Genomic DNA, 27,816 nt, shown 5'->3' with positions numbered 1-27,816 from the left:
TGCGCGTTCTGGGTCTGGTTTCCCTGCTTCGGCTTCACCCCCACCAACCACGCCCGGGTTCGCCCTCCGGGGGAAAAGTTGGCTCCAAGTTCCAGGCGAGGCGGATCGGGGCCCACCCGGCCTCCCCGCGCCCTCCGCAGCCCCTCACTTGCCTCCAGGGAGCCGCCGCCGACCCGCCCGCCCGCCCGCTGCCGTTGGGAGCGACTCCGAGGCGGGCGACCCAGGCAGGCGCCACCAGCAGCGGCCTCCCCGGCCTGCGGGGCGTGCGTGACGAGCGCGGCGCCCTCGCGTTCTGGTTGCCCCGGAGACGGGCCTCCCCGCCGCCCCCTCGCGGCCCAGGGCGGAATGGCGCCTGCGGTGGCGCTGAGCGGACCGAGAGAGTCGGGAGGAGGCGGCTGCTCACAATGTCCTCCTAAGACACCAGAGGCAAAGTTCAGGCCACATGAAATGGTGCACATAAGAAGATGCATTTGGGTGCTGTGTGGTTTCCGGGCTGTGTGGCCGTGTTCCAGCAGCCTTCTCTCCTGACGTTTCGCCTGCATCTGTGGCTGGCATCTTCAGAGGATCTGATCCTCCCACCAGACTCTGAAGATGCTCTGAAGATGCCAGCCACAGATGCAGGCGAAACGTCAGGAGAGAAGGCTGCTAGAACACGGCCACACAGCCCGGAAACCACACAGCACCCAAGTGATTCCGGCCGTGAAAGCCTTCGACAATACATAAGAAGATGCAGTAAATCTGTATCTTATCACTACCATTTGATTTGCCCCAGGAGATCTGCTGCCCTGTGATTAGCATTAGGAACAGGTAGATAGGTGCTAGCCAGGAGTGTAGAGGGAGGGTTAGGTTAGTTACCTCCTTTTGTGTATATTGGGCGGATTGTATCGTTTAGGATAGCAGCTGTTATTAAGTTAGTAATGTTTGTTAGTGTCTGTTAATTGCTGCTATTATTGTTAAAGTTACAGTTAGGTTTAATATAACAAGAAGTTTAATAATGTTTAGAAGTTTGTATGTAGTCGCCATCTGAGATGCAACGTTCAACTGACTTCATGTTTTATTGTTTATTCATTGCTGTATTGTTTTTTCTTATATGCTGCTACTGATGTTTGTTGTTTATAATGTTATGTTTATTGTTGCTCATAATGCTATGTGTTATAATGCTGTTGTTTATATGTTTATGATAAGAACATAAGAACATAAGAACAAGCCAGCTGGATCAGACCAGAGTCCATCTAGTCCAGCTCTCTGCTACTCGCAGTGGCCCACCAGGTGCCTTTGGGAGTTCACATGTAGGATGTGAAAGCAATGGCCTTCTGCGGCTGTTGCTCCCGAGCACCTGGACTGTTAAGGCATTTGCAATCTCAGATCAAAGAGGATCAAGATTGGTAGCCATAAATTGACTTCTCCTCCATAAATCTGTCCAAGCCCCTTTTAAAGCTATCCAGGTTAGTGGCCATCACCACCTCCTGTGGCAGCATATTCCAAACACCAATCACACGTTGCGTGAAGAAGTGTTTCCTTTTATTAATTCTAATTCTTCCCCCCAGCATTTTCAATAGATGCCCCCTGGTTCTAGTGTTGTGAGAAAGAGAGAAAAATTTCTCTCTGTCAGCATTACTCTACCCTATGCATAATTTTATAGACTTCAATCATATCCCCCCTCAGACGTCTCCTCTCCAAACTAAAGAGTCCCAAACGCTCCTCATAAGGAAGGTGCTGTTATGTTATTGATTTTATGTTTATTGATGTTTGTTGTATGATATTACGATTACTGGTGTTGTTATTACATTGTTGTGCATCGCACTGAGCCTTTCGGGGGAGGGTGGGATATAAATTAAATATACAAATATTCAAATAAATTGAGTGGGGGCAGGGACCCAAAAGGATGATTCCTAGCTCAGCACCACTTGGGCAGGAAGGTCTCCATTTACCAAACCTTACTGCATATGAATAAAAGACAAGGATGTTTCATACAATGTTAACCTAATATACAATACTCAATTAACACTGTAGACCAGGAGTAGAAGGTCTTCTCAGCCAGAATCTACTGGTGGTTGAGGGTTTTCTGGGCTGTGTGGCCATGGTCTGGTAGTTTTTGGTCCTAACGTTTTGCTCACATCTATGGCTGGCATCTTTAGAGGCAATCCTATGGGACATGCCTCTGAAGATGCCAGCCATAGATGCGGTGAAAAGTTAGGAGCAAAAACTACCAGACCACAGCCACAAAGCCCAGAACTCACAACCTAGAAGTGTGAACATGGGATGGATGGAAAGCCAACCAGAACCATTGTTCTTTAAGCCTTGTTGATCATTACGACTGATACCCAAGCAACAGAGAGCAGTTCCCTGGAGGAAATGGAGGATGGACACTGTGGAACTAATCCTTACTGACTTTCCTCCCCTCTCTAGATTCTACCCCCAAACTTCCAAGAATGTTTCGACCCAGAGCAGCCAACTCTAACTTGGAAGGTTCCTGAGTGTAGATAAAAAATAAAAATCCCTTTCACACCGAAAGCGAACATGTGGCTGAAGGAGACGAGGCTGTCTTGTTTGCAGTCTCTACAAGTGTTTCACAACTATGCTCTTGCAACAAGTTCTATTTTGGGATTCAATTAGGGTTGCCAATTCCAGCCTGGAGATTTGGGGTAGTGCCTGTGGATGGGGAGGGAGAATTTGAGGAGGGGTTTCATCTAGAATCTGTGTTCTACCGTAGAGCAAGGATCCCTAGCATGGTGCCCAGGAGTGCCATTGTGCTCATCGACAACTTTTTTTGGATTGTTTAGAAAGTAGGTGGGCCACTGGAAACTTGATTGGTTGTGTGGATTTTTCAAAACTTTTTCAAATCCTTATTCAAAAGCATAAGGATTTTTATTGTGTGTCTGCAATTTTGTGGCTGGCTCCACCTCCTCTTGCAGTCGTTTTGTGGGCAGCCATTTTGTTTTGTGCCCACCACACTGTCTCAAAATTTCAAATGTGCCCACAGGCTCGAAGAGGTTGGCCATAGAGTCTGGTCTCTGAAGTTGCCATTTCCTTCAGGGTAACTGACATTTGTAGTGTACCTGACATCTCAAGCCTAACGATTGTGGTTCTGGGATTTCTCTAGATCCTATCTGGAGACTGGCAACCTTAGAATGTACTCTGTCAAGGCCTGTCTCAAAACTCCAGATGAGGGCAATAGCTTTATGAACTGCTCGTATCAATCATTAACGTGATAATATTTTTCCTCAAAGAGGAAAACTCCACATGAGGGCAATAGTTTTATGCACTGCTCGTATCAATCATTAATGTGGTAATGTTGTTCTTCAAAGAGTAATAAAAAAGCACAAAACTCGCTGTTAACTATAAAAATATTTTATTTTTCATAATAAAATGAGCAGCCCCCAAACCCAGGAGCCCCGAAATTAGCTATTTTCAATCATACATAACATTGAGCCACTGATCAAATATTGAGGGAGGAAAAGCCATTTTCAGAAACAGTTTCCACAGAGTTGCTTTCTAGAAATCTTCCATTCAACAAATTTATTTTAATTTTATTATGCTGTTCACCGTTGCAGATCATTGTAATAAGAATGATTCAAGATATATGCACATTCCTCTGCTTCTGTGCTTAGTAATTGTTAAAAATGAACAAGAGCTGCTTTCCTTCATATAATATTTAACAGAGTAACCACTCATTCCTACATTTTGCTAGTATAAACCAGTCCACTTTATGACTCCAAACGAAACTTCTATTTGTTGTTCAATGCATGTGCAACAGTCAGTCAATGTGGTCAGGAACAGGGAGATACTGAAAAGATATGCTGGAGTTCTAGAAAAACATTTCACTGACCTGCAGTCATCACTAAACTTAGTGCCAACAATACATTAAATCCACTTTTGTTGACAGGCAGATGAGTCATTTCAGCAGACCATGTTTGTCCCTCTAGCAGTTTTATTTATGAATGCTAAAATTAACCTGTTGGTGGAATTTATAATTTGTTTAGTGCAGTCACTGCCAGCCGGGCATCAAAGTCATTTTTCTTAAGCTACAAGCCACAGCCCATCTGTATGCTCACAGGTAATTAACAGGTAATTAAGATGCTGTACCTCCTTTGGGATGCTATTTAGGCAACTTCCAGTGGGGAAGAGAAACTACAATATTCTGAAGATGATCAAAGATTGCAGTCTAAAATTATTCATCATTATCAGGACGATGAATATTAATTTAAATGCACGAGGCATCAAGTTGCCTGCTATAGTTTGTTCCAAGAGTTCCAAAAACAGGTATTCTCTTTTTCATCTTAAACGACAGTCGGCTCCAGCTCTCAATGTGATGCATCCCCAAGAAGACATGCTATGACTAAAAGGTCTTAAATATCCAATTGTGTGGAATAGTCTGTTTCAAGTTGGAGATACTTCCTTCCACTTTCAGTTTCTTAATCTCCTATCCTTGCAGAGCATTTAATTTTCACCCTTGTGATATTACCTTGCCAGCTATATCTTCCAACCAAAGTAAACAAAAACCCTGTTGTTAATGATCCAACTATCCAAAATCCTGAGTAAATAACTGTGAAATTGTGGGATAAACTGTCTGCTTGGTAAAAACAGACAAACAGATAGCAATGTCTACTTTAGATTGTTAGGGGAAGAAGCCGGGGTCAAGAGGTCAGAATTGAAAGCTCAAAAAAGCTACTGTTGCAAATATACGCAACAGAATCTGATGTTTATCAAACTGAATTAGATAAATTATACCTTTGAACAGTGTCTGTGTTCTTTGTCTATTTAGACCAATTATCTGTCTAGTTAGAAATTATTTTGCCTTATATGGAGCAACCAATCAGTTTTAGCCTCAGCTTAAAAATAACAAGTTTGCAGAATGTGCTTACTTCCTAGGCTCATTCCGCATGGGCCAAAAACAGCGGTGTGAAAATGGTGTGAAAATGGTGTAAAAGGGTTTAAAGCAGTGTAAAAAAGTTTATACCGTTTTTACACCACTGTTTTTGGCCCATGCGGAATCAGCCCTAGTTTCTGAATTGGTTTCCAATGTTACCACAAGGAGTAGAAATGTACTTTTTACAAGTAAAGTTTGTAGTTATTGAGATTCCAGCCCACAAGCTGAGAAAAAGCATCCTGAGAACCATGAAACACCATGATATCTCTAGTCTGTTCTCTTTCCAGTCACGAATACATATAGGACACCAAGAAGGTGTGCATGATCTATAAAACAAAGTGCAAAATAAGGGGGGGGGGGGTTTCCTTCAGATATATCTCATTTCAAAACTCATTAACTGTGCAATCCAAAGGGGAGGGCGCTGAAGCTGCATTTGAAGTGGAGGAAGGGTTGTGCCAGTGTCCATGCAGGGTGGCGCAGACGCCAGTGTCAAGGGACTGAACCCGGTGGCCAGCCACTGCAGGGTCCAAACCTGAAAGGTGGGCTCAGCAGTGGCTGACCACCATTGTAAATGCCTGCTTCAGCAACCTGGAGGGTATTCCCAATGAATTTTTGGCCTGGGAATGCTCCCTTCCAGCGGCACAGACTTATGCATGCAAAAAGTATGGGGTAAGTCGTTTATGAGAATGGATTACCCAGAGAGAGATTAGTGTTTTCTCCCCTCTGGTGCTTATGCCATTGATTCCCCCTGAGGAGACAGCCGCTCTACTCCCGCTCCTCGTTGGATCGGGCTACCTATGTGCACATTACATCTATTTAGTTAGTGCCTGTTAAAACAGACCAAATTGCTATATCATGTCTCTTCCTCTGCAGATAATTTGATTATCTGTTAAATACACCATACCTCTAAAATCCAGCATATAATACTAGAGTGAAGTGCAATTTAAGAGTTCTTCCTGGACAACTGGAGATAAAATAGAAATCCCAAATTCTAGCAACTCATTTTAGAGCAGTGTTTGCTGTTACTATTCTGTGAGGAGAATATAAAAGAACTCAAGGTCCTGTTTAATCAGAGACCTTGCAAATCAAATGATATGGCTGGAAAAGAAATTTGATAGAGGCCCCTTTCTAGTTTTGCTAGCTGTTGAAAAAAGCAGGTGAAACCAATTTATTGGCAACAACATAAAGGAACTTTCACAAGGGCACTGAATGAAAGTTTGTATACCATTCTTCTTTGTGTTGCTTGCTAGCTTAAATCCCAAAGCTTTTTCCCCAGGAGGGAATCACATTTTAGCCATAATGAAGGTTAACCATTCTAGGATTGAGATGGGGTTGGCTGTCCAGTGAGTTTCCCATAAGTAAACAAACCATGTTTTAAAGCTGAGCCAGTATATATTCCAGCATAAGTTTTTGTGGACTCAGTCTCACTTATTGCATCTGAAGATATGGGCTTCTAATACAGAAAAATTATGCTAGAATAAATTTGGGGTAGTCTTGAATGTGCCACAGTTTGCCACAGAGTCCTGTTTACTGCAACAGACTACCATGATCAAGAGATCAAAGCTTTAAACTGCAATTCAGATGGATAATTTACTGTTGCATGAAAAACATGAAGGCAGAGGCAAATAACTGTTAGGCTCCCAGAGGTCAGATCTGTGCAGCCCTCAGGTTGTCCTCCAGTCTTACCCCAAGATTACAAAAGATTACAAAATGACTGCCAACAACTGGGAGCCCTGGTAGGCCTTGCATTGCATTCCCGCTGCTGCAACTGTTTCTGGATGTAGAACCATCTTGAGCCCCTTTCACAAGACATCCCCACTGCATAGAAATGAGGTGGTTTGGTACCTCAGTCCTAATAAACTCCACACATCTCGCTCATGCTTTCTATGCCCAAGGAATCTATCTCCACTCTGCCACTGATGGCAACGCTGTCAGCCCCATTTGATGACTGAATTTGGGGCCACTGAAATTGCAAAGTTTTGGGGTAACGTTTCACCATACCTTGCAGGAACAGATTGTTTATTTATTTATTTATTTGCTGCTCCCACTTCAGACTTGCACGTCTGGGATTGCTAGTTCCTGTTTACTGCAGTTTAAACAGTAAAAATGCACTTTAAAACTTTCCGGTGCTCTCATCACCTTGTCAGCATTAACTGTCTTTACTTTTGCAGATAATATTGTTAATCTGGTAATGAACTCCAGCGAACATTGATCTAGAAGAACAAAAGTCTCACAAACATCTGTATTCTTCAACCCAAGCTTCCAGGTGCTTCTACCTCACAACATGATTCTGCCACCCAGGTGTCCACCTCAGAAAGGGCATCCAAGAGAAGCCCTCCTCCGTCATCTCATCCCAAAGGATAATTTTCCTGGCGTGCACAAAAGAAACATTCTGCCCCCCACTGAAACATCACCCCCAAAATGCACACAGCCAAATGAGGAAGGCCCTCTAAGTGTTTCCAGAGTGGCTCCCAGCCACAAAATCGACAGCACCTCATGCAGTGAAATACTTCCATTGCCAAAGACTGGTGAGCTGGCTTCCTACTCTTACACCAGCGTTCCGTTTTTGCTGTCGTATTTCGGCGTGGCCCGGGGAAAGTTGAGGGTGGCATACTCCGTGGCATTCTGGGACTGCAGGGTCTTCACCTCCTCGGCTGAGCGCTCCCGGATTTTGCTGAAGACCTGGATGTCCGCATAGTGCACGTTGCTGTTGTCACGCTTCGTGTGCTTGGGCTTGGTCACGGTGGCATAGACAGGGAACTCGGACACATCGTCATAAACTGGAGTGACATCAAATCCCTTCACATATAAACAGAAATATTATAGGAGAAGAGTCACCCTCCGCTAAGGCAAATACATTGCTGACTTCAGCAGACATTCCAGACATCATTTCCCCCACATTAATTCAGTGAGAAATCCTCCTTCAATTATTCTATTTTTAAGTGGTGGTGGGAAGTGCCTTCAAGTCACAGCTGATTTACAACGACCCTGCAGGGGTTTCCAGGCAAGAGATATTCAGAGGTGGTTTGCCATTGCTTGCCTCAGTGTAGCTACCCTGACCTTCCTTGGTGGTCTCTCCCATCCAAGTAGTAACCAGGGCCAACTGAGCAGAGGTAGTTTGCCATTGTCTGCTTGTCTAGCTTCTATGTCTGCCTGACCCTGTCTAGCTTCTAAGATCTGACAAGATCAAGCTATACTCTTTTCAGAATAAAGATGACAGGAGATTTGTGAATTCATCCGCCATTCCCTGGACCAGCTTTGTTCTAGAATGCTCCGCTGGGTCCTAGTGCCTTGGGGACAGAACTAGGTAGGCACTAGGACCCAAGAGGCGCATTCTAGAACAAAGATGGTCCAGGAAATGGCGGATGAATTCACAAAGCTCCTGTCTTCTTTATCTTGGAAAGGATATAGCCTGGACCATGCAGTCTATATTAAATATTCCAAAATAATCACTAGTTCCACCCATAGTTCTGCACTTACGAATGAAGTCAGGGTTGCAATTAAATGTATGTCAAGATGAAAACACCAGAAAGGAAGGTGCCCTGCAATGCTTGGGTTAAAATTGGCCTAAAATGCTTATATCCACCGGGCCTTCGGAGTGTCCAGCCGCTGGTATGGTGCCCCCCACTGCTCTTGCTCTGGCACTGGTACAACAGAGCTCCTCATATTGAGGGGCCTGCTGTCCTCCCTTTTTGGGGTGGGTTTTAATTGAGCCTTGGACGCCTCTTGTTTAATTTGTTAATTGTTAGCCGCTGTTTTTATGTATTTTAAGATGTTTTATTGACGGAGCCTATGTTTTGTACTGTATTGGATTTGCTCCTGCTTACTGTTTATATTATGTTGTTCACCACCCGGAGCCCTTCGGGGATCGGGCGGTATAGAAATTGAATAAATAATAATAATAATAATAATAATAATAATAATAATAATAATAATAATAATAATAATAATAATAATAATAATAATAATAATATCACACAAGTGATTACTAACCACATAGAACTGGACAACCATGGTGCCCTATGGTCACCTGCGTGCATGAATTAAGGCCTAGACTCCAGGACGTAGAGGAAGAGTTTGCTAGCTGAATGGCCCTTAAACACACTGATGTCGCTTGCTTGCCCCATCCTTTTTGGAAGCTGAAAGCAATCCCTCACAGTTGATAGCGAACACTTTAGGGAAGATAATTTACCTGCTTGCTCTCTGGATGCTGCGGACTTGGCTTACTGACTCTAGAACCTGTAAAAGAAGCAATTAATAAATGTAGGGATGGACACAGCAAATCAATATCAGCGATCCTAATGTGCAGTAAGATCTTACTGCTAAACTGGGATATTGCAACTCCTGCAGAATGCTGAGAATGCAAGTTTTCATTTTGGAAAAAATATGTTTCTCAATCTCATGGCTTCAGGGATACCGTTGAAAAATTTGGGCACTGGCGGCAGCTTCCAATATGGTTCTTCGTTTAATCCATAGGCCTCCATCCAGACCCTTCTCTTTCTGTGTACCAACTGAATCCTAATATTTTGTGAAATCCAATTTTTTTTATTGCAGGGTGGGGGAACAGGAGAGGGAAATAGGGACAAAAACTTGCAATTTTCACCTTAGAAAACAGAAAGAAGCCCTAACATCACACTGAAACTAGGCCACGTGGAAATAAAGAACATAAATGCAGGCATTTTTGCATAATTAATCGCTGCGCACAGAACATGGGCTTTGTTGTTTTTAATGTAAATGTAGGCCCTTCTCCAATGTCCCGAATGGGCTCTTCTCATTATAACCTTTGCAAATTTCTGGGATAGCTACGTCGGCCACATTGACCCCCATTCCCTTAGTAAAGCAGAAGTCTGCTCCTTTGGCAAGGTAATTTTTCCCTGAGGCCCTGGCGTGCTCTGGACCCGTGTCCATGGCAACATCCCACCAGAAGGATCACAAGCACAGAGCTTTCTTTGAAAAGACTCCACGAAACTTGGGAACATTTTGTTTTTATTTTCACTAGCAACGTTCTCTCTGCTGTTTATCAAGGTATGTGTTTTGCAAAGCTGGGCCCATGATGGACACACCAGGTAGCCATTCTGTTTATTTTCCTTAGCTCTTCCCAGTTTGTTTTTAAAAGGGCTATATTCAGCTGTATGGAGACTCTCTAAGATCAAACCGGTCCTTCCCACCCAACACAAGTGAAACGTTTTCAGGCAGGAAATAAAACATTCCCTCCATGGATACCTGCATGGGGGTTTTTTTTTAACACAAAATGTTTTATTTCTAGCCTTTCCTCTCCCCACAACAGACTAGGAGCAGCAGTGGCGTAGGAGGTTAAGAGCTCGTGTATCTAATCTGGAGGAACTGGGTTTGATTCCCAGCTCTGCCGCCTGAGCTGTGGAGGCTTATCTGGGGAATTCAGATTAGCCTGTACACTAAGGTGACCAGATGGTCACCTTTGTGATCCGGGACGGGGAGGCGGCCGCAGCAGCGCACGGGCTTCTGGGGCTCGCCATTTGCCGCCCTGTGACAGAGCGGCAAACGGCAAGCCCCAGAAGGCAATGCGCTCCTGCAGCCGGGTGCACGGGAGGCTGCCACACTGCCTTGCACCCCCAAGGCAGTGCAGCAACCTCCCCAAAATCGGGACAATTTGTAGACAAATTGTCCAAAGGCGTGACAGTCCCGCCAAAAGCGGGACGGCTGGTCAGCCTACTGTACACTCCCACACACGCCAGCTGGGTGACCTTGGGCTAGTCACAGCTTCTCGGAGCTCTCTCAGCCCCACCTACCTCACAGGGTGTTTGTTTGTTGTGAGGGAGGAAGGGCAAGGAGATTGTCAGCCCCTTTGAGTCTCCTGCAGGAGAGAAAGGGGGGATATAAATCCAAACTCTTCTTCTTCTTCCTTGTTAGGCAGGTGGGGCTGGGAGAATTCAGAGTAAACTGTGAGTATTTCCTAGACCAGAGCTGGCAACCCTAGAGAAGACACTCCTTAAGGAATGCAATTTAGATCCTCCTTCACCACCTGAAGCCTGCTGGGTGACCTTGGGCCAGTCACAGTTCTCTCAGAAGTCTCTCAGCTCCACCTGCCTCACAAAGTGTCTGTTGTGGGGTGAGGAAGGGAAGATGGTTGTAGGCTGCTTTGAGCCTCCTTTAAGGAAGGCTTCTTCTTCTGAAACAGTTCTGTAGACACACCCATGATCACCAACACAGTCGAAATCAATGGCACCTTTCCCAATGAATGTGTTTGAGATCATGACACTATTAGCTAGGAAGAGTCACAGGTTTCAGGACAGGGTTGGAAACATCTGGTAAAGAAACCAGATGTGAGGCTGCTTCCGGTGATAACGCCAAGCCTTCGTCAGCAGCACACTCCAAAAATGTGGCACAGTTTTGTTTTTTTACCTGTTTTTTCATTTTTCCTCTTAAACGGCGACGGCCAGTTCCTGAAATGAAAAAGGCAGACAAGTGGATGAATGTCAGGTGCGCAATCTCTGGTGACTTTCAAGCTGCTGCTTCAAGCGTTCATTCACCTCGGGTGGCTTGCTCTGGGCTGGGAAATTCCTGGAGATTTCAGCATGGAGGCGAAGGCAGATGGGCTTTGGGAAGGGGGGACCCCAGAGGGCATCATGCCCTCGAGTCCACTTCCAAAGGCAGCCATTTTCTCGCGGGAAACTGATTTCTGTCATCTGGAGACCAACTGAAATACTAACCATGTGCCAGGCGTAATCGTTGAAGTGTACAGGGCCTGACCCGGAACTGTCGCCACCAGACTTCACAATCAAAATGCACAGAGTTGTGCAAGAGGCATTAAGGACATAAGAAAAGCCCAGCTGGATCACACAAGGGGTTAATCTAGTCCAGCGCCCTGTTTCTCCACAACGAGAGCTGTTCCACGAGTGTATGCTTGAGGCAGATATGACCCCATCTGCCCCTCCCTTCCTGTCCTCCCTCTTTCCACCATTTTCCATTGGCAACCGTTTTGGTGAGGTGGTGAAATATTTTTTTAAAATCACCATCTCGTGATGATTATTACAGGGTATTTATTGCTTTTGTTATTTTACTGTTTACTGAAGGCTTTTCAGTCCCCCTGTGGAGCTCCCGTGAGCAGCTGCAAACATTCAACGGGTCCAGCTTTGCATCTCATTGGGGAATTCTGTGCCTGTTGAATGTCAAGGCTCTACCAGAAAGGAAAAGTCAGCCTCTTATCCCAGCCTCCCCTTGTGCCCTCGCTGTTGGCATCATCTCTGCATGGCAGGCAGAAGGGAATCTTCTCCGTTTCAGAGCCCAGAAGTTCTGGTTGGCCTCTAAGGCGCTACTGGACTCAGATCTAATGGAATAGTGACATGTACCGTGACAACGCTCTCTTGAGCCACAAATGGAAAAAAACAGAGCGGAGGAGGAAAGCTTATGGAGCGGACGGGGAGGCCGTTGCTAAGCCTCCCATTTAAAAACTCATCTTTCCATAGAACGGGTTGGAAGTGCCAAGACCAGCTGGGCAGAGAGCCCATGACCTTCCTTCTGCCGAAACAAACAGCCGACTGTCTTCATGAAGCGCCCAGAAGCCCAGGGCAAGCAGGCTGACCCAGACCCCTCAGCTGGATGTGAACAAGAGAACAAGCATCACACACCTAGCACAGGTTGCTTCCCTACCTTCTCTCGCCAAAAAACGCACGCCGACAAGCTCCAGAATGCCTGTTTGCAAAGTGTCATCAAGTTGCAACCGACTTATAGCAATTCTTCGTGGCGTTTGGAAGGCAACAAACGAACAGAGGTGGATTGCCACCACCTGCCTCTGCAAAGACGCACCTATTTTCCCCAGCCTTTGGCCAAAGAGGTGATTTCCCGCTTTTGGTAATACCTTGAGTTTTCAAGCAGGTTTTATGGATTTTAAGCAGGTTTTATTGTTAGAGAAGAAGAAGAAGAGTTTGGATTTATATCCCCCCTTTCTCTCCTGCAGGAGACTCAAAGGGGCTTACAATCTCCTTGCCCTTCCCCCCTCACAACTAACACCCTGTGAGGTGGGTGGGGCTGAGAGAGCTCCGAGAAGCTGGGACTAGCCCAAGGTCATCCAGCTGGCGTGTGTGGGAGTGTACAGGCTAATCTGAATTCCCCAGATAAGCCTCCACAGCTCAGGCGGCAGAGCTGGGAATCAAACCCGGTTCCTCCAGATTAGATACACGAGCTCTTAACCTCCTACGCCACTGCTGCTCTGGTAATCGGTTACCAGTTGAAATGGTTTTGTATTGGATTTGGTCACTTTTATGAGCCTTATGGTATAACCAGCCTTGAGGCCTTTGGGTATAGGGTATAGGGTAGGACAAAAATGCATATAAACAAATAAATAAGCCGCCCTGGTCTTTCTTGGCGGTCTCCCATCCAAATACAAACCAGAGCTGATCCTACTTAGCAGTCAAGACCTGACAAGGCTGGGCTAACCTGGGCAATTCAGGTAAGAACAGTGTCACAATAACTATCGAGAATGCCAGTTCAGTATATGCACAGACACCCTTGCTTGCGCATGCACACAAAGCCCTCCCTGCTTTTAAGCCCCCAGGGCACTTTTCTGAAATGTAACCCATTTGGTTTGATTGTGGCATTTGGACATGATGCTTTTGTAAACACACACAAAAAAGGACTAAATGCACACATTCAGAAGAATCAATAATAATACTTAGCAATTGCACAGCACTTCTAGCGACCTCACAGGCTGCATTTTGTGGTCAACCGTATCAGGAAGGGCAGTCATCTGACTTCCATATTGAAGGCAGGAAGCCGAGCCCAGGGCAGAAGCCAAACATTTCCTTAGTCATCTCTTAGCCACTGTCCTGTACCAGACCTGGCGAAGTGTTCTCTGGCTGGTTGTTGTGGGCTTTCTGGACTGTGTGGCCGTGGTCTGGTAGATCTTGTTCCTAAAGTTTTGCCTGCATCTGTGGCTGGCATCTTCAGAGGTGTATCACAGAAGGAAGTGTTTCTCTGAAGGTGCCAGCCACAGGCAAGAGTGGACTCCAGTATCCCTTTTTGAGATGTGGACACCAGAGCAGCAGGTGAGATTCTGCAGAATGTCCGCACTACTTCCTCCACAGTGAAAAGAGAAGGAGCTGGAACTAGTTTGGGGAAACAAAGGTGTTGAGAGAGGGAGGCAGCTGGATAAGATGCTTCTGAGAAGAACAACATAGTGGAAAGGGTTGCCAACTCCAGCCTAAAGATTTGGGTACGGTGCCTATACAGCAGAGAGTCAGGAGAGACATATCACTTGAGAATCTATATTATACCATGGAGTTTGTCCCCTGATACAGCCATTTTGATCCCCAGGGAAGTAATTCCTGTTGTGTGAAGATGAGCTGTATTTCCAGGTGGACTCCAGACCCCACCTGGAGGTTGGGAACCCTCAGTTTGCTCCAGCTGTCCTCAACAGCTGCAGGGAACTTGCTCCCACCCACCATTAAACCCCCAGGAAAAACTGCCCTAACTACCATTTGCCCTGAGGCTCATTCCGCACATGCAGAATAATGCACTTTCAAACTGCTTTCAGTGCTCTTTGAAGCTGTGCGGAATAGCAAAATCCACTTGCAAACAGTTGTGAAAGTGGTTTGAAAACGCCTTATTTTGCGTGTGCAGAAGGGGCCTGAGACTGAAAAAGGGAGAAGTCATGATGACCTCTGTTGCCATCTGGAGAACCAAGGAGCCCCGTGCATACGTGGCTACATGCCCTTTTCAACAGCAAGATCCAAGTAGAATTGTAACTTCATCCACCATGTGCGGAACCATCTTTATTTCAGAACGCTCCGCTAAGCGCCAGGATTGAAGCAGAGCATTCCAAAACAAAGACAGTCCAGCACACGGTGGATGAAGTTACAATTCTACTTGGATCTTTCTGTTGAAAAAGGTATAGCCATGTTTGCACTGGGGTACCAAGAGGAGCACAGGAGGGCTAGAACCCCGGGCGCCACTTTCTGGGGGGTGCATTGCAGGGCCGCACCCTCCTTGCAACTGTGCCCCACCCCCAAATTCCCCATGGAGTTTGTGGCAGGGGCACAGTTGAATGCTGGCTAGTGAGGCTTGCCGTGCAGAGGTGGGATCCAGCAGGTTCTCACAGGTTCCCGAGAGTAGGTGACTAATTATTTGTGTGTGCCGAGAGGGGGTTACTAATGGGTGATTTTGCCACAAGATTTTTGCCTTAGTTACGCCCCTCCTCTGCTCCTCAGCAATAGTGTGTAGAACTTGAAGCCGTCTTATCAGGAGGTGCACCGGCGTGCGTAGCAGCCTGCACCTGCGTGCATTCGTTTCCCGCCCAAGGACCGGCGCAGCGGCTGTGTCCTTGCCACAGCCCCGCCCCCGGAATGCCCCGCCCCCCAGAATACCCGACCACGCCCCTGTTGTGCCCCGCCCAGCCCCATTGGCGCCACGCCACAGTTTGAATCCCACCACCATGGGAACCTGTTAATAAAATTCTTGGATCCCACTACTGTTGCTGCGCTCCCATGGCCAGCGTTCAGTTGCGTCCTTGCTCCAAACTCCACAGGGAGTTCTGGAGTGGAGCACAGTTACAAGGGGGTGGGGAACAGCTCTGGGGGAGCACGACCCTCAGGGTGAATCCTGGATGCCAATTTACGAAGCTGCGCCCCGGAATGTATGTAGCTCCTGTGCCCTTTCCCTCTGCCCCGGCCTCCGCCTGTGCTTTCCCCCCTTCTGCAAGGCTATGCAGTGCCATTAAAATAGTTTGCTGGTGTCCCTGGCATGCCTCCTAAGAAATACAAGGCCTCGTATCAGTTTTCCAGGCTGCTTTCCTCTTGTATTGGCCAGCCGCACGCAGGATGGCTTTTAACCAGCCGCCCGCAGGCGAGTGCTATTCTGAGGCTGTCTGCCGGCTAATCCAGGCTTGCCTGAAGATGGAGGGCATCTGGTGGCCTCAGTCAGAGCAGCTGGATTTAGAATGGACGCGAACAGGAGAGCCCGCAAAGGGTCTGGCTGCTCTGTCTCGAAACCAAATGCAGCAAAGCGTGCCCTTCAAAACTCGCGCCTCGTCCTTGCATTTACGCCTACCTGTGAACAGGTGTGCAGCCTCAGGACCAAGACATTGCTGGTCATTCCTCTGATCTGAAGCCTGGGTGTGCATCTTGATCCAGATCAACTCCTAGAGAGGCAGTGGGGAGTTTGGCTGGTTTGTTCAGGCTGGTTTGCCCAGCTTTCCAGGAGAAGACTAATCCGACAGCAATTCTACAGTTCTTAGTAACACAGAGCCTGTGTGGTGTAGTGTGGTGTGGTGTACAGGGTCAGATGAGGATCTGAGAGGATCCAGGTTTGAATCTCCACTCTGTTATGAAAGCCGCCAACTTGGAAGGCTCTAAGAGGAGAGGGGGCATGTTCGTGGTGGATAGGGCTATCCATGACTGATAGTCAAAATGAAAAGGAGAAGAAGAAGAAGAAGAAGAAGAAGAAGAAGAAGAAGAAGAAGAAGAAGAAGAAGAAGAAGAAGAAGAAGAAGAAGAAGAAGAAGAAGAAGAAGAAGCAGGAGGAGGAGGAGAGGAGGAGGAGGAGGAGGAGTTTGAATTTATACCCCACCTTTCTCTCCTGTAAGAAAACTCAAGGCAGCTTACAAACGCCTCCCCCTCCCCTCCCCACAGAACACATCTTGAGAGATAGGTGGGGCTGAGAGACTTTGGAGAGAACTTTGACTAGCCCAAGGTCACCCAGCAGGCTTCATGTGGAGGAACAGGGAAACAAACCTGGTTCACCAGATAAGAGTCCGCTGCTCATGTAGAAGAGTGGGGAGCCTGTGTTTCCACAGTGGCTGAGCTTGGAGCAAGTGAAGAGCAAAACAGATCAGTCACCCACAGTGCTGATGTGAAGGAGCAGCATTTGTTCTATCACTTCTGCAGAAACTGCCCACTGGGAAATGAAACCAGCTACGGATGCCTGCCTGTACCTCACTGTATGCAAGCACAACCACAGAACCACCAATGAGGCTCCTTTGAATTACACCTGCCACACATCAGCTGTGACAGCTGGGTAAAACCCTCCCTGTTGGCCTCCTAAACAGCAGGATATATCATATGCTGCATTCAAAAATGGTGGTACTCAAGAGCCTTAACACAAAGAAAAATAACAATCAATGATAAAACCGGTGCCTCCCATGATCTGGAAATCCTTGTAAAAATTTTGGCCCTCCCTTCGTACAGAGAATAAGTCTGAATTTGTTCTCTCTCCTATATTTTAACTTTTAAACAGAAATTATGTATGTTATGTATATTTATGGTATTAAGCGATAAAATACGTTGATATCATGCAATACTATACATAAATTTTATGCATTTCTGAACCTTTTCTGTGTCACCTGTGGCTTCCTCACAACTCCCCCCAAATTCCCATTTAATTTTTTACGCTGATATATCAAAACCACGATGAGGAAAGTCACGATGTGGAAGGGATAACAGTAGTTCTATGATAAGCCTCCTTGAATTTCACAAGGGAGAAAGGTGGCCTATAAATACTTTCCATAAAACCAATAAAGGCCACTTCAAAAGAAAGCAGGAAGAAATGCAAACCAACGAGGAACTGCAGATGAAACATGAATGCCTATTAAAACAGAAATTGGCTAAACGGGCAGTGAAAAGCTATCCTGGGAAGATTAACCATTTAACTTGCAGGAAAATTTCCTGGTGGGTCACTGTCAAGAAGACGACGAGGAGGAGGAGGAGTTGGATTTATATCCCCCCTTTCTCTCCTGTAAGGAGACTCAAAGGCGCTTACAATCTCCTTTCCCTCCCACCCACCCCAACAACCCCCCACCCGTGAGGTGGGTGGGGCTTAGAGCTCCAATGAACTGTGATGAGCCCAAGGTCACACAGCTGGCGTGTGTTGGGAGTGCACAAGCTATTCTGGTTCCCCAGATAAGCCTCCGCAGCTCAAGTGGCAGAGTGGGGAATCACACCCGATTCTCCAGATTAGAGTGCACCTGCTCTTAACCACTCTACCACTACACTACAGGTGAATAGGAGCAAGCAGAGACATGCCCAGCAGCTCTGCCCAAGCGTCATGGGCAGCTTGGCCCAGACTCCCATCCGCCAAGGCAATTGGTGTCAGTTCACCAACAGTCTTCTTCTAAGCTGCTTCCAGTTTGGGGGGTGATGTGGTGGATGAGCTGATGGGCACTGTCAACCCCCCTGAGGTGATAGCCCTGCAGTGCTGGCTCGTACCACAACAAGGGCCACTTGGTGTGGCTTGCTCCAGGTTGGGCTGCCAACTCTGGGTTGCAGAATTCCTGGAGATTTGCTGGGTGCAGTCTATGGAGAGCAGAGACCACCTTCGGAAGCTGGCATTTTCTTCAAGGGTACAGTTCTCTGTAGTCTGGAGATCAGTTGCAATTCCAGGAGCACTCCAGGCTCCACCTGGAGGTTGGCAACTGTGACGAATGCACTTATCCTGCATTCAGGTTACAGGGTGGAACCGCCCCTGAAAGAGTTAAGCCCTGGCCAACCCTGATTGGCCAGAGAAAAAAAGGCAGGTAGTGCTGAGGGGTTCTTTCTTTGAGTCTTTTGACTTTTTGGCTCTGACTGAGCGGTTGTGCCTTCGGGTACTTTTGTGACGGAGTGAGGAGAATCTGCCAAGTTCTCTCACTGCTGTGTTGCTGGATAATAGCTGAGAAGCTATTTAAGTCATAAAAAACCCTGAGATTTGGAGGAGAGTGTCCGCCCTCAGGTGTTTTGTTTTGTTTTTGGAGGGAAACCTCAAAAAGTCTATAGGTCTGTCCTCCAATACAGTGAACACCAGTCTTGGGAGGCCCAGTTCCTGTGGCAGAGAAGCCAGATTTTGGGAGTGTGGGAGAGGGAGGCTGTATGCCTGAATCCCACTGGGCGTAGACTGGGTGTTTTATTTTGTGGTGAGGTACAACGGACTGAAGTTTTATTTTTATGAGGGAGTGTGAAACCTCCACAGTAACATCTTTTAAGAAACATCTTTTAGGAAGTAAAATCTGAAGTAACATCTGAAGTAAAGGGACACCTGCAAGTGTTCATTGTGTAACTGAAGTAAAGTGCCTGCAACTGTTAAGCTTAAACAAACTTACTCTGAAACCAACACGCTTATTTCCTCTCCAGTTTACCTGAGAAGCCTCTGTTACAGCCAGCAATAAAAGTTTTCAGTTTCTGTTCAACTTTAAACTCGTTCCAGTTATTTTTGTTTTCTGTCTGTGTCTGTGTCCCCCAAACAAAAGGGAGGTGGTGGCTGTTGAAAATCAGTCTGAGTGGGCTATACTGAAAAACATATAATTTGGTGGCAGTGAAGAAGAAAAACAACTTAAATAATAGGAAGAGATCCTTGAAACAACTACCAGGGATTCTTCCTATATAGTGCATTACGTTATACGTTATTACGTTATAGCCACCTAGCTCCAAGACCATTTTCCCTTCCCAATCCAGTCCTGAACTATCCAATAAAAGAGGGTGCCTCACGCGCAGACATATGCACAGCTCATCAAAAAGCCCTGGCGACTGATATATTTTCACACACGCGCACCAAGCTTGGAAAGTTCCAGCACCAGTGAGACGGCTTGCAGAAAGGCCTGATGCAAACAAGGAGCCGCCCCAGAAAAGGCCCTGCATTCAGCTTCCAGCCAGCGGATTGCTGATCTCAGAAAGAACACAACCTGCGTCAGTTGCCGATGTCAGTTGCAGGTGCAGGTTGGAGCCTCCAGTACTGAGAACAATCGCAGCAGAATAACTGGTCAAAAGCTGCAGGTCTTGTCTGCATTCTGGTCCTCCCCTTTCCAAGCCCCCTTTATTGCTTTTAGGCAATACTAGGGGCGTTAGGTTGGTGGGTGGGCATCAAAATTCCTGCCAGCTTGCGTTTTCCTTGACCTTCTTGCATTTTAACGTGCGCAGAGCATGGGACTCGCAGGAGAGATTTTGCAAAAAGGTTGCTAGCTGTGCTTTTTTTCTCATCAAAACCTCTTTGTGCTGGGTTTTCTAAATTGCTAACCAACAGAACAGCTGGCCCCAAAGGAGAAGGGAAAGCTGACAGACAGCAGAACAAGGAGTCAGCATCTGAATTTCCTTTTTTGTCTGTAAGTGGAATGAAAGCAGATAAACAAAACATGCGTTCAGACTGATAGCAGCATCCTCAGGCTAGATGTGCTGGATTACTAGTAGGCTTGCCAATCTCCAGGTGATGACTGAAGATCTCCCACTAGTGCAGGGGTAGGGAACCTGCAGCTCTCCAGATGTTCAGGAACTACAATTCCCATCAGCCCCTACCAGCATGGCCAATTGGCCATGCTGACCAAACTGATGGATTCTAATTCCTGAACATCTGGTACACTAATCCTATAGGTGTCAAACTCACGGCCCTCCAGATGTTATGGACTACAGTTCCCATCATCCCTGCCAGCATGATGATGGCAGGGGATGATGGGAAGTGTAGTCCATAACATCTGGAGGGCTGTGAGTTTGACACCTATGCACTAGTACACAGGTGTTGAACTCGTGGCCCTCCAGATGTTATGGACTACAGTTCCCATCATCCCCTGATGCTGGCAGGGGATGATGGGAACTGTAGTCCATAACATCTGGAGGGCCACGAGTTCAACACCTATGCACTAGTATAACTGCTGTCCAGGTGACAGAGATATATTATTCCTCGGGAGAAAATGGCCACTTTGGAAGGCGTTATACCTCATTAAAGTCCATGAACATCTGAAACGCCAGAGTTGGACACCCCTGCTTTAGATAGTGCTTGAGAACATTCAAGGAGCTTTGCGCTTATGACTGGACAGAGACCACAGTTTCACAGCAAAAGAAAAGTCCCTCTGGCACCTTAGAGACGAATAACACTGATGTCAGTGTGCTGTTTCCTGAGTCACAGCTCACTTCTTCAGCTATAGGGAGGGAAATCAAACAGAGGATCCTATTTAAAAGGTATCTGACGGAGGGAGCGCTGACACCTAAAAGCTTATTCCACAAAAAGTCTTTTTGGTCTCTAAGGTGCGACTGGATTTGAACCCAGCTCTTTGTAGCCAACCAACACAGCTGCCTCCTGACACTACTTAAAAGGAAGGCCGCGAGGAAAAGAAAGAAGAGGCGGGGCGCAGTGGCGGGTGTGAATTTCGTCAGGAGTTTTCCAAGTGGTCAATTCTCTTTGGTAATTGACCAGAAGAGGAACAGTCTGTTAGAAACAAATAAACTGAGGATGAAAAGTCTGCTGAGGGGAAAGAGGTCTGGAGTACTTAGGAGCAGATAACCAGGGTGGGCTTCTGCTTTATTTTGCATGATTGCAGCAATCCTTCTGATAACAAAAAAAACCCCAACCCCCACCCCGCGAGCAGATTCACATAATTATCCCTCTATTGCAGATGGAGCCAGTCCATTGAATTCTGTTGTCCCAAGCCCAGTATCTTGATCCTCTTTGATCTGAGATTGCAAATGCCTGAGCAGACCAGGTGCTCAGGAGCAGCAGCAGCAGCAGCAGCAGCAGGCCATTGCTTTCACCTCCTGCATGTGAGCTCCCAAAGGCACCTGGTGGGCCACTGTGAGTAGCAGAGAGCTGGACTAGATGGACTCTGGTCTGATCCAGCTGGCTTGTTCTTATGTTCTTAATAACCCCACCACCTCCAGGCCAGCACTGCCAAGCCTGAAGGGGCTTGGCTATAGCCCATCCACATGACTGGAGAGCAGAGGGCTTTTCAAAAGACGGAGAGCAGCACCTAGAAACCCAAACCTTCTGATGCTTCCTCAGACTGAAGCATCAGAAAGACACAAATGGAAAAAGGCGTCCTTCACTTCAGGAGGAATTCCTCACTTTGTATCTCCTCTGGGAGAAGCAGGTTCATTCCCTGACTCAGCCACACAGCTCACAGTGTGACACCCAGCCAGCTACTTCTGGCCTAACCTACCTCACAGGGTTGTTATGAGGATCTTAAAACAAAAGCAATTTCCCACATTTCTGGGCATCTTTGCACCAGAGGTTGGATATCAACAATTCCAGAAATTCCCCTCCAGAATTCCAGAAATTTACTTTGAATGTGACCAAGGTAAATTTGTAGTGGAAAGATGTAGGAGGAAGCCTGTTCCATTGATCTTCCTAATGTTTAGCTGAAAACTCTTTTGATTTAACTGGTTGTGGTGGGTTTTCTGGGCTGTGTGGATGTGGTCTGGTGGATCCACCAGGCTATGGCCACACAGCCCGGAAAACCCACCACAACCAGTTGAATCCAGCCGTGAAAGCCTTCAACAATACCTCTTTTGATTTAATATCTGGACTGACCTTCAGGGGCAACAGACACAACTCCGCACCATCTTCTGCTATGACAGCCTTTCAAGCACTTGAAGAGGGAGATCGTATCGCTTCTCAGTCGTCTCCTCTCCAGACTAAACATACTGATCTCCTTCCACCTTTCCTCATAACTTTCCTCTCCAGACCCTTCACCATTTTGGTTGCCCTCCTCTGAACACGTTCCAGCTGGTCTACATCCTTCTTAAATGTCCTTGGCCGTTTCAGGATGGTCTTCTGCCATTCTAGCCCAGCCCAGGTGAGCCCAGGTTGCCTGATTTTGTCAGATCTCAGATGCTAAGTGTGGGCAGCCCTGGCTAATACTCGGATGAGAGGCCACCAAGAAAGGCCCAGACTGCTAAACAAAGGCAAGCAATGGCAAACCACATCTGTCGGTCTCTTGCATTGAAAACCCTACTGGGTGGCCATTAGGTATCTGCAACTTGACACAGCTTTCCAGCCCCGAGCCTGAAGCCAGCAAAGCCAAAGCGCTCTCTCAGTCTCCACTAGATGATGCCATTTCTCTCTGAGGAACAATCTCTACCGTCATCGCACTACAATAGCAAAATCAAATCCCTCTTTCTGCGACTGGATAGAGACAGACTCACATTGGTAGGCACCATAAAACAAAGACTCGTTCTACTGCTTTTTCTACTAAGTCAATACTAGAACCTGGGCTTAAGGTGATTCCCCAAAAACCAACCTAGAGTGCCAGCGTGGTGTAGTGGTTAAGAGCAGGTGCGCTCTAATCTAGAGAACTGGGTTTTATTCCCGCTCTGCCACTTGAGCTGTGGAGACTTATCTGGTGAACCAGATTAGCTTGTGCACTCCAACACACACCAGCTGGGTGACCTTGGGCTAGCTACAGTTCTTCAGAGCTCTCTCAGCCCCACCTACCTCACAGAGTGTCTGTTGTGGGGGCGGGGAGGGAAAGGAGTTTGTAAGCCCCTCTGAGTTTCCTTACAGGAGAGAAAGGGGGGATATAAATCCAAACTCTTCTTCTTCCTCCCATTTAGGGAGTGTTGTTTTGGGCCAGAAGAAGGGAGGGTGAGATTCCTGCTCTAGAAAGAAGGAGTGAGCTGTAGCATCCCATTTATATTTTTAGGATCTCAGAGGTGGAGTTGGCAGCTCAGATTCCTGCACCAGAGCTCTGCCGGCTGAGCCACGAAGGGGAACTTCCCCGATTCCAGCCTTCTCTGTGCTGTGAGATCGCTCTGTGACCTCAGGCAAACTGCTGTTCTGCAAGATGAACTTAATAATGGCCTTTTAAAATCTGTCATTTTTTTTTCTTGCCCAGACATCCTCGAAAGAGTTCAAAGCGGGTGAAACTGGGTGGCTTCTGACTTACCTGATGAGGACAAAAACCCTGCTCCGGCCTGGGCCATTGAGACAAGGGTCACCTGTAGAAACTAGCAACCCCCTGCTAATGATTTGGGTGGTGGATGCTATAGGTAAAGGTACTTTGAACTGGTCCGCCCAGGCTTGCCAGATCGTGGAAGACAAGTAGGGTCGGCCCTGGTTGGCACTTGGAAGAGTGGCCACCAAGGGAGTCTAGCATCATTATGCAGAAACAGGTGATGGCAAACCACCTTTGTCTACTGCCTTCAAAAACCCTCAAGGGTTGCCATAAGCCAGCTGCCATTGGCTGCAGCTGATCAAGACTTTCCAGCACCATTGATAAAGTCAGAGGAGCAGGATGGGGTGAAACCTTGGGTAGCCAATGCGAGGGATAATTTCAGCATGAGCCAAGGAGAGCCGGCCCCTCCCCTATCTATTGAGGCCCTCTAAGGGTACCTTCTTTCTGAAAATAGTAGGACTCCGGTCTGCTCCTTAATGCCCACGCGCTGTAATCTATTCCTGCTGCTACACTATTGATAAGACTCTGAATGTTTGTTGCATTTATCTGCCTTGTATGGACAATTGTTTTATTGTAATTTGGCATGCTACCCATCATATGCTACCCTCTTAGAGGGGAGTCCGGCCGTTCCCTTTCCTTAGGGAGGCCTCTAATTAAATTGGGTTTTGGGGCGCCTGATATCTTTGTATTGACCGCTGCTTTTAATAGATTTTAATAGATTTTATTGGTTTAATAATTTTACTGATTGTAATGAATATTGTTGTGCACCGCCCAGAGCCCCCCGGGGATGGGGTGGTCTACAAGTTCAAGAAATAAATAAATAAATAAATAAAAATGCCAATAAAGGCTTGTCTATGATTCACTATTCCTGCTGCTGGAGATGTAATAGTGCTTCTCAGGCAAGCAGGCAGGCAAAGCGCTCTGTGCATGTTCAGAGGCACTCAGCCTCCTTAACCTAAACATCTACATGCTCGAAGGCGGAGCTTTGGCTCCTAAATAGATCCTGGGGCTGAGCCCTTTCTGAAACCTTGCATTTTCTTTAGGGCAGCCTCAGAGGAGAAGATGACCTCAGTTGTGGACCGTGCTTTTTTTTTTACAGAGGTGCTAGCATATAAAGCTGGACCCACTTCTACCCATTCCCTCTGTTCATCTGCAGATCCCCACGAGCCCGCTCTGAAGGGCCTGCCCTCTCTTTCTCTGGCGGAGTATTACAGACCCCTGCATGAAGCTAAAAACTCGGCTGAGCCTCAAAAAAAAAAAAACTGCTGGGCGCAGGGTTGCCAACTCAAGGTTGGGAAATTCCTGGAGATTTGGGGGGCAGAAGTTGAGGGGGGGGGCAAAGCTTGGGTAACGGAGATACCTCAGCCAAGCATAACCCCATGGAGTCCACCCTCTGGAGCAGCTGTTTTCTCCAGGCAGCTGGCCTCTGCAGTCTGGAGCTGAGTTCTGGGAGATCTCCAGGCCCTGCCTGGAGGTTGGCACCCACAGTGCCTGGAGCCCCCAAAGCGGGCTGTAGCTTTGCTGCTTGCCTGCCACTGCAAGGAGGAATGGGGGCGGGGCGGGGCGGGTGGGGTGGGGGCTTGCTGAGCGTTCCTCGCTTCCTGCTGCCGCCTCAGCATCCTGGGTCGAAGGAGCAACCCAGAAGCCCCCCTTCGCTCCCTCCCCGAGAGCCCTGCCGTGCAAGCACAGGTGGCCCCCTCCCCACGCCAGACTAGGGGCGTGGAGGAGAGGCAGCCTCGCAGAGTGGGATCCCGGGGAACCTGCTGGGGAAGCCTGCCCGGCTCCTGGGAATCCACAGAGGGAGCTGCAATTTCTGGTCTCCCTTCCAGCCACCCGCCAGCTGGCCGAAGTTGCCTCCCACGCAGCCGACCCTCGGGCTGCCCAGCCCCCCTCCTCGCAGCAGCCCCCGTGGCAACCCAGCCCCACGACTCACCAGCCTCGCCTACAGCAGCACTGGTTGCCCATGTCGGTCCTCGCAGGCGAAACCTTCTCCGCTTTCTGGCGAGGGGAGCTTCCCTGGCGCGCGGCGAGGAGCCCGCATTTCCTGGTTCCCTGTTCCGCCCCAATCCAAGGGAGTGTCTGCCAGTGTCAGGTTTCCCTCCATCCAGGAAGGGCAGGCTGTGTGTGCCATCTACTGGATGCACAACCTGAGGCTGCTGCGCTCTCTCCCCCCGCCCCCCGCTTTTCCTGGCACTGGAATCATGGCAGCTCGAATTAGCCCTGAAATGCCCAAGTGGGTTGCAGGCAAAAGACGCCACTTCGCAGAGCCTGCCTTGGCACGCCGGGCCGGGGACAGTTGGCTCTCCCCGCAAGAGCCGAGAAGGGCGACAGACTTGGCACGCTGGGGGAGAAGAAATTAGACGCCTGGGCAAACTGGGCTTTGTTTTCCCAAGCATGCACCGCTCTCGCAGGCCGAAGCCTCCGCAGCTGGGGACAGGACCTGGTCCCTGGGTTGCCCCCTTCGCTTATTCCCATGGGCTTCCTCCTCTTCAGAACACAGGAGGGTGCGGTTGTGAGAATGTTGCACTGGGATTGGAGTGCCCCTGGGCCAAAACCTCCCTTCAGCCACAGGGATGCCTTCTTGCTTCTGAACTTGCCCGGCTGGTTGGGTGTGAGGGTCAAGTGGGGGTGGCCGAAACACATACATGGCCCCAAGCTTTTTTTGCAAGAGACAGGCAGTGCAAAAACGTGTCAGCTGGGGGTGTTGAACATTATCCCCAGGGGCTAGCCCTAACCTTTGCTGCAGTTAATTATTATTTTGTGCTGGATTCTGTGTGTTTGCCGTCAAGAGGCAGCTGACTGAAAAAAGCCCTTGCAGGGGGTGGGGTGTTCGAGGCAAGAGAGATTCGGAGGTGGCTTGCCGTTGCCTGCCTCTGTGTCACGACCCCTGCTATTCGTTGGCGATAGAGAGCCCGTCCAAATGCAAACCAAGGCTGATCCTTCTTAGCTTTTGAGATTTCATAACATCACACTAGCCTTGGGCTATCCCAGTCAGGGCTTGTACTGGACAAGCCACCTTTTCCCCCAGATCTTGTTCTTAAGCCTTCGTCTGCTCAAATCCCCAGCAAGATGGGAGTTTGGAGTTGCCGCCTCTTCTTTCTCCAGAGGGGCAGGCAGATCTCAGCTTGGCTGGCCAGCTTGTCTTAAGGTCTACCCTTCATTATCCAGCATTTGTTCCCAAATCTGTTCAGGCCATGAGCCGTGTTAGAATTTAGGGTGTTGTCGGTTTTCCGGGTTGTATGGCCGTGTTCCAGCAGCATTTTTCTCCTGACGTTTCGCCTGCATCTGTGGCTGTCAGGAGAAAATGCTACTGGAACATGGCCATACAACCCAGAAAATCCACAGCACCCTAGTGATTCCGGCCGTGAAAGCCTTCAACAATACAATTTGGGGTTTAATTTGGGAAGTGGTACACTCCAGCCCTGCAGAGGAGGAGCACCCAGACCTCAATACATCTCCATGCTGGGAAGCACTTGAGTCCTCCTTTCCCCAAAGCTGTGAGAGGTACCACGCCTTTAGCCAGAAAACTAGCTTAGGCTCCTGTACACCAAAGTGCATTGCAGGAGCAAAACACAAGTAAAACCAGCAGAAGGAGATCAGCTGGGTAGGCAAACAGGTCTCTTTAAATTCCTGATTCATTTTGAAACTGGTCTTTCTGAAGGGGGAACGAAGAGTCAACGAGGTGTAGTGGGTAAGAGCAGATGCACTCTAATCTGGAGAACCGGGTTTGATTTCCCAATCTGCCACTTGAGCTGTGGAGGCTTATTTGGTGAACCAGATTAGCTTGTGCACTCCAACACACATGCCAGCTGGGGGACCTTGGACTAGTTACAGTTCTTCGGAGCTCTCTCAGCCCTGCCCACCTCACAGGGTGGGGGGGAAGGAAAAGGAGTTTGTAAGCCCCTTTGAGTCTCTGTACAGGAGAGAAAGGGGATATAAATCCAAACTACTCCTCCTCCTCCTCCTCCTCCTCTTCTTCTTCTTCTTCTTCTTTTTTTTCTTCTCCTCCTCCTCCTCCTCCTTCTTCATGAAAAGCATTTATATTTGTTTTTCCATTTGATAGGAGTACAATCTTCTCTGTCTACACACACACACATCTACTCAAATAATAACACAGTCCTTTCAAATTGAACACAAACTACCCTACAAACAAAGTCTGCCTAGTAAACATTGTGAGGAGACATCACCCCCTGTCTTAGTAATGACCAGAGGTGGGATCCAGCAGGTTCTCACAGGTTCCCGAGAGTAAGTTACTAATTATTTGTGTGTGCCGAGAGGGGGTTACTAATTGGTGATTTTGCCACGTGATTTTTGCCTTAGTTACGCCCCTCCTCTCAGCAGTAGCGCG

The 27,816-nt window shown here is 47.8% G+C and overlaps 1 protein-coding gene across 1 annotated transcript; it reads right to left on the bottom strand.

The window, feature by feature from the left end:
• Positions 1 to 3,335: 3,335 nt before the first annotated feature.
• On the bottom strand, positions 3,336 to 25,527 carry LG12H11orf52 (linkage group 12 C11orf52 homolog). Its single transcript, XM_048513387.1, has 4 exons — positions 25,402 to 25,527; positions 11,252 to 11,292; positions 9,063 to 9,109; positions 3,336 to 7,669 (listed from the first exon to the last, which is right to left on the bottom strand). Exons 1-4 carry the CDS (start codon positions 25,431 to 25,433, stop codon positions 7,418 to 7,420), a joined length of 372 nt encoding a protein of 123 aa, XP_048369344.1. The 5' UTR covers positions 25,434 to 25,527; the 3' UTR covers positions 3,336 to 7,417.
• Positions 25,528 to 27,816: the final 2,289 nt, after the last annotated feature.

The sequence above is a fragment of the Sphaerodactylus townsendi genome, linkage group LG12 (genome assembly GCF_021028975.2).
Source record: "Sphaerodactylus townsendi isolate TG3544 linkage group LG12, MPM_Stown_v2.3, whole genome shotgun sequence".
NCBI lineage: Eukaryota > Metazoa > Chordata > Lepidosauria > Squamata > Sphaerodactylidae > Sphaerodactylus > Sphaerodactylus townsendi.
Note: the sequence above shows the minus strand (reverse complement) of the source record. Positions and strands in the feature narration are given on the sequence as shown.